Source organism: Haplochromis burtoni, unplaced genomic scaffold (genome assembly GCF_018398535.1).
Source record: "Haplochromis burtoni strain Fernald_Lab_line unplaced genomic scaffold, NCSU_Asbu1 Contig_204, whole genome shotgun sequence".
NCBI lineage: Eukaryota > Metazoa > Chordata > Actinopteri > Cichliformes > Cichlidae > Haplochromis > Haplochromis burtoni.
Genome location: NW_024582565.1, coordinates 1,022,317 through 1,029,292, shown reverse-complemented (window position 1 = coordinate 1,029,292; position 6,976 = coordinate 1,022,317). Strand labels below are relative to the sequence as shown.

The 6,976-nt window shown below is 41.4% G+C and overlaps 1 protein-coding gene across 2 annotated transcripts in view; it reads right to left on the bottom strand.

Annotated features, from left to right (window-relative positions):
- Positions 1-5,687: 5,687 nt before the first annotated feature.
- The window catches only part of tars2 (threonyl-tRNA synthetase 2, mitochondrial), a 14,594-nt gene continuing 13,305 nt past the window's right edge, over positions 5,688-6,976 (bottom strand). For both annotated transcript variants that reach the window (XM_005936127.2, XM_005936125.3), the window contains exons 15-18: positions 6,490-6,591; positions 6,315-6,387; positions 6,055-6,169; positions 5,688-5,951 (exon numbers count right to left, since the gene is read on the bottom strand). In XM_005936127.2, the coding sequence (XP_005936189.1) occupies positions 5,809-5,951; positions 6,055-6,169; positions 6,315-6,387; positions 6,490-6,591 (433 nt within the window). In that variant the 3' untranslated portion in view covers positions 5,688-5,808. The remainder of the gene's footprint in view (positions 5,952-6,054; positions 6,170-6,314; positions 6,388-6,489; positions 6,592-6,976) is intronic.

Below are 6,976 nucleotides of genomic sequence, written 5' to 3'. Positions count from 1 at the left end.
CACACGCACACACACACAGGTTATTTATAACAGGGTGGAAGGGAAAGGCAGCGCGGCCTTGCAGGGCCTATTTTGGGAGGTTGAGCCCTTCAATCACTCAGGCTGACAGCTTCTCAGTGATACCAAGAGAACAATACAGAGCAGCTTGTTTATCTTCCTCTAGCTGTGCTGTTAGACTCTGCCTCCATGCCTGGGTCACTGCCTCTCAGTCTGCCTGCCTCCCACCAGGAAAACGGGACTTCCAGGACAACGGCGATCTCCAAATCTGACATTTCACAACCACAAAGTGATTTTCCATTATTACCTCCCCCCAGCCTGGATGTTTACAGTAAGCAATGGCTTCAAACAAAAAACCAAAAAAACCCCCAAAACAAACATCTTTAAGTATTATTTAATAAAAGCTTAACGCAAAAACTAAACTAAATCTGCTTTTGGATCATATTGATCCAGCATTAGAGCTCCTGCAGATTAACTACCTTAGTGACCAAATTATGACCGTCGTCATTTCTCAGATGTGAGGATTGTCCTTGTCAAAAATGATTTCAAGTGAATCACTTTGAGATTTTTGTCCAAAGATGTCATCTTGGGTTCTGGGAAACTATGTGAAGCATATTTTTTAATGTCGTTAGAGACCGATTCAAACGTCACTAAATCTTGATCAGACTTTAAATCGGTGAGAAAGAAGTTCACGTTATGTGACCTTACATCCAAACCCTGTTACTTATTTTAAGAAGATGGAGAAAAATGAAACAACTTTGAGTAGATGAATTAGATATGGACTGGCATTTAAACAGTGGTTTTCTAGTCTGAGTCAGAACATAAAGGTCTTTACATTACAGCGCTTTCTTCTGGGAATTTTAGGATCTTTATCTAGCTCGCATCCACAGATATGGCCAAATCAGAGTCACCCAGCCTAACATGCGTGTCTTTAGACTCTGGAACAGATGGACAGTTCTTTATGACTTTCCCATCGGGCTTATTCCAACATTAAAATGCTGAAGATATCCGTTCATGTCATTATGAATGAATTCTCTTCACTGTCCTTCCAAAGCAAAAAGCTTTTCCGCAGCAGCCTTACTTGTGGTAAATCTCTCTAGCTAAAAATAATTTCCTGTGAACTCTGTTCGACTCCACCAGTTGAATGAAGGATTGCTTTGTGTGTGTGTGAGAGCAGAGATAGTAATGATGGAGGATGGGCACAGTGGGGACATGAGGAGTGCAACAGGAGGCTGATATAGTTATCTGGTAAAGATTAGAGCGGTGTTTACTGGAGTTAATGGCCTGTGTCATCACTACGCAACTACTGTGCAATGTTGGCGGGTGGCTGTGGCGTCTGGGTCGCATTTATCGCCCCATTTTGGACAAAGCCTCCAGCAAAGAGAGCCCAGCCTTACAATAGACTTATAATCAACGTGATGAATACTGCAGGACATCTAGGATCGCAACTGTTTGAGTCACATTCGGACTATTCAGAGGTCTCATCAGTCTGACAAGTACAAAGATGTTCAGTTTTCTGTTATAAAAGGCAAAGAGACTTTTACAACTTCAGTTCAAAACCTGTGAATCAATAATCCAATAAAGCTGATTTTCTAATAAATGACTAACACAGTGTAGTGTCTCTGTGTAGCTGTCTGCTTTAAAAACAAACCCAAACGTCCTCTAATGTTAACTGTTATCATTAATCAACTATTCATTCCATGTTATCAGACATTGTTTCAGCTGTATATCATGTCTGTGATATAATAACTGAGATTCAGGAGACAAACATGTTTGATAAATCCTGTAAAAGCACAGATTGAGTTTATGAGTCCATTTAGATCCGATTTAGGTAAAAATGGTATCTGCTGTATTGTAAGGCCGTCTGGTTCTCCGCTACAAGCAGCTACCATAATCATCTAAGAGGCTGATAAGTTGTTTAAACACAAGGACAAAGTACAGACTCCTTCTTTTTTATCTCTTTTATGACTCAATATTTTTTTAAACTATGTATAATACTGAGTTTGTTGGTTTTCTATTCTTAAACAAAAAAAGAACAAAACAAACCCCTAACATTTATCACATGTGTTATATCGATTATTCAGAGGACCAGGGACACATTGCTTCTGTTTAACCATTAGCTACACTTGCAGCATTGCTAATAAGATTGCCAGTCGATTCACCCAGGGGATGACTCTAAGTGACTTTGTTCCCTGACCTTCCTACAGGCACCAGCAGTAAATTATTTTTTAGCATCAATGTAAAATGCAGTCATGCAAAAAAAAGTTTTCACAGGACTCTATGCAGCCCAGGGAAACTGCAAGAGTAAAGTGCACCCTTAGTGCAGAGGGTAAGTAGCAGCCAAGTGCTGCTAATCAACTGATCATCAGCGCGCGTGAGCAGCTCTATAAAAGCTGATATTTTGGCAGGTTGAAGCATTCAGGTTTGTGGAAACACAATAAAAGAATCCAGGAGCGGATGTCCCAACAAATTCCTCAAGGTCAGACCATGCAATGGTCAGAAGCCACTTTTGGCTGCTCCCTTCCCACAAAGGGTCACCACAGTGGATAACTCTGAATTTTACACTGGATACTCATCAATGGTGACCTTTTGCTTGCTAGACAAATGTTCAAACTGTGGAGCCAGTGCAAGAAACCCAAAAACCTACGTGTCAGACTGTCAGTTAGCATGTTTAATGTTAGCGTTCACGACTGTACAATTAGATAAAGACTGAACAAACATGGCTTGTTTGCAAAGGTTTCCGGGAAAAGGTCTCGTCTCAGCACGACTTAGAGTTACAAAGCTACATCTGAAGAAAACATATCAGCAAAAACACATCATACCAGCTGTCAAGCACGGTGGTGGAGGTGATGATTTTGGGCTTGTTTTGCAGGTATGGTCGACCATGAACTCCTCCATATACCAAATTATTCTAGAGCCATACGTAAAGCCATCTGTCCAACAGCTAAAACTAAAATCTGGGTCACGCAGCAGAACAGTGGCCCCAAGAACAACAGAATGCCTTAAAAATGAATAAAATACTGCAATGACCCAGTCAAAGTTTATTGCTCCTAAAACTGGTTCCAAGAGTTGTTGGGGTTCACAGCCCTGTGAAAACTTTCCCTTTCACATGACTCCGTTTCTCCACTTACTAGTTGGGCAAAAAGTTTGCGGGACAATGAAAGACTTTAAATTTGGCTGTATGTAACGTAATAAATAGACACCATTGACATTTACTTTTTTATAATTCAACATTCCCAACTTCTCACAAGCATACAGTACCATCCACAAGTTTTGCCAGTCACCTATTCTGACTCACTGCAAATGGAAGTTAAGCTTTTTTATTATTGTCTTATGTCTTTGTATTTCTCTTTAAGCCATTAGCTGTTATTTCAGCTGCTGCTCTGTCTGATAATCATTTTTGGGTCTCAGCGGGGATGCATCCACAGCTCAGCACAGCTCTCTTTCAGCCACAGGTTTCTTATGAGACATGTTTACTTTTTAAAATAACAACCGGCAGAGATGTGTGACAAGAAGTAGGTGCAGCTCCGTAGAGCTGTCAGTGCGGCTGTCATTTTCAAGGCTGTTAGCACAGCAAAGGATATTTCCTTCACCTCCATTGTATTAGAAAGTCCACAGATCTCAGATTTATATCTCAGCAATAAAAAAAAAGAAGCAAAAATAACTAACTGGCAAAAAATGTGTTTAATGGTGTTTCTATGCAGTCTAATGGGATAAACGTTCCCATTAGAATCATTCTCTGTTGGGGTCACAGCAGCTCAGGTGGTAGAGCGGGTGGTCTATCATTCAGGAGGTTGGTAAATTGAATCCCAGCTTCTCCAGCCTGTCATACTGAACCCTAAGGTGTCACCGGTGCATCCATCTGTGTGTGAATGTCCCTGCATGAGTGAGACTTGTGGTAAAAAGTGTCAGCTAATTTACTATTTGATGCTCAAATTACCTGCCTGTGTTTGCACTCTCGCTTCTAGTCAGATCTGTGCTTCAATTAAACGTACTTTCAAACCAGCTCCAGCAGAGAGCTTTTACAAATTTGCCCCAGCTTCCCTCTCTGCGGCCCACTAAGCGATGTCGGGAGGACCTGAGCACGGTCACTCTACCTGTCTCACAGTGTGCTTTGTTGAAGCGGTTGCTTTTGTCCAGTCAACTCAGATTATTCTCTCGGGGCTCACACCTCCCACTCTCCCTCTGTGTCATTGTTGTGACTGATGTCTTTTCCATCCTGCTGCCCTCTCTCAATTAAAAAGGAAAAAACCTCCAATTCCTTTGACCTTTACCTTGACTTGGCTGTTTCCACTAAACACACATGAAAACACACAGCCCTGACACGGCTGCTCTCTCTCCTATTTTAGTCAAATCTCCCTCTGTGTCCTCCCTTTCTTCCAGTCTTTTAAAGGTATGCCCGGCTTTCTGCTCAGATAGCACCGCGCACGCTTATATAAGCAGGAGGTTTGCACGTTTGATGGCTTATAGGGAACAAATTGCATTGGTAGCTGAGTAATGCCACAGCAGTATAATCTCTTCAGTTCAGTTCCTCCTTCCCCAAGGGACCGCTACCCTAGCCTTTACAACAGGTAGCTCCACCCAAGTGACTGACCCTTAAAGTCTAAACCTGCATAATCTCCATAAGAAACTATATAAAGAACATTTTAAGCATCCTGTAGAAGAAAAAGTGAGATTTGAAGAGTCTGGGGTTTCATCTGTACTTCTAAACTCATGGATGGGACACTGAATATTAGCTTATGGCCTTTATCAGTATACCAGTTAATTTTAAAACTCATTTAGCATTTCTAGACTCAACCCTGCTCTCATTACATTAAACTAGGCGAGGGCTTTTATTGTGGAAAGGTGTATCATTTATGTTTCTTTATGGGGTTTCCCCACTTTTCCAGGACTGTGTGCCAGTGGAGGCTCTTAACAGGTTGGTTCTTTTCCACTGTTCCCATTATTAGGCACTCTCATTCCTACTGCTTTTGTTGGACTTTCAGTTTTTCTCTGTTGTTTGCAGACGGCTTATGAGTCACTCATAGCAGGAAGTGGGCTGTGACCTTGTTATCCATCATTGTTCCAAGACTTTTAAATACATGTGTGAGTCATCGAATGCAAATTGTTAATTATAGCATGTATTATTATTATCATTGTATTATTAATGAATGTGATATAGAGTAAAACCTTTTTGGGTAGAAAAGATGGAAATGTAGCTCTAGTGAAATTCATTCATCATCTACTTTGTTAGAGAAAATATCCAGTGAGCAGCAGTTTGAGGCAAAATGCTTTTTTGACGTCAGAGAACGGCCAGACCCCTTTGAGCTGATAGTAAGAAAATATGACGCATCATTTCATAAAGCTCATATCTCAAACTGGTGTCTTGAACATGACATTGAGTTCAATGTATGCAACAGTAAGAAGTGTTGGATAGCACCGCCAGAGACTGAGTGTAACTTTTCACATTTCCTTTGTGTTATGTTTCCTCTCAAAAGGCTGAAAAAAGGTTGGAGCAGAAACCACAAAGGGTTCTCCTATGGGAGCAGGTGGCAGGACTCTGTGCTTATAGTTGGCACCATTATTTCTAAGAGTGTGGCGATCCTTAAATAGCCTTAAATCTCTCTCTCTCCAGTCTCTTTTTTGCAGGACAGTTTAATCAGCAAATTCCATTAAAGGACAAAATCAGCAATGAGTGCAGAACATAAACATCAGTGTTTTATACTTTTATTCCAACTTTAACCAGCCGCTTCTTCAGACAAAGCCAAAGTGCAACAGGCTGAACATGTAAAACAAACATTTCATCAGTGAGTCATTATTTCCAGGACATCATCAAAACTCATCGAGGTTGCTTCTGGTGTCCCGTAGCTTTGTGAGGGACATCAGCACCTCCTCTGTCGGCCTCCTGCCCAGCTGTTTACCCCCTCTGCTCCTCACGTTCACTGTTCCACTCTCACGCTCCTTATCACCCACCACTGCACAGAAACACACACAAAAGACTGTCAAATATGTCAACAGTACTGAAAAACAGTCGCAGTCTTTAGTATTTTAAGTAGCCTCTTAGTTATTCATCTTTACCAAATATGTAGTTATACTGGGCGAGCTGAGCAGAGCGGATCTTCTTATTTAAGGTGGCTCCCTCATCGTCATTCAGATCTGCCATAAAGCCAGCTTCATGGAACTGCTGGACCACCTTAACAGGAGAGAGAGAGGGATTCATTCTTTTAAGACTGTATCTGTAATCTACCTCTTATATTAAAGAACAAATTAATCATGGCAGGATGAAAGTTCACTTTGTCTGCTTATGCACCCGAAGCAAATTTCCATCAGACACTGACCTGCCTGCCGTACGACTCATTGTTGCCCCCCACAGGAATAACTGCGACCTGAGCCGGAGACAGCCACAGAGGCCTGGGTGAGGCACAGAGGGGGGTGACAGGTTAGCGTACAGCTACAGAACAATAATCCCACTAACGGGGTACATTCAGATTTTGTGCATTATCATCTTCTCACCATTTCCCTCCAAAGTTTTCAGCCAGTATGGCCATCATCCTCTCCAGCGATCCCAGCACTGCTCTGTGGATCATTACTGGTCTGTGCAACTGTCCGTCTCGTCTGAGAGAAAGGTTACAAAAACAGAGATCAGGAGGTGGTGCAGCGTGGCCAAGCTACAGACACAAATACTCTTCTTGACAGTATTGTGAACTTTACATTATACTGAAGTGAAGTAGCTGAGTGGAAGTAAATATGCAGATCTCTGTTGCTTATTTCTAACCTACTTTTCCTATAAACTGTTCTACAATGGGACACTAATCTATTGTTGAACATATAATCTAATCAGATTATAATCAAAAACACTTCAGTAGATGTGGACCAAATTCGACACACTTGATCTGATAAATCCAATAAAGGGCTAATGTTTCATCATCAAATTAGCTCCCAAAGTTAGAGTTAGACTTGTGCCATCTTATCTCAAGTGATTACTGGAGAGATATATATA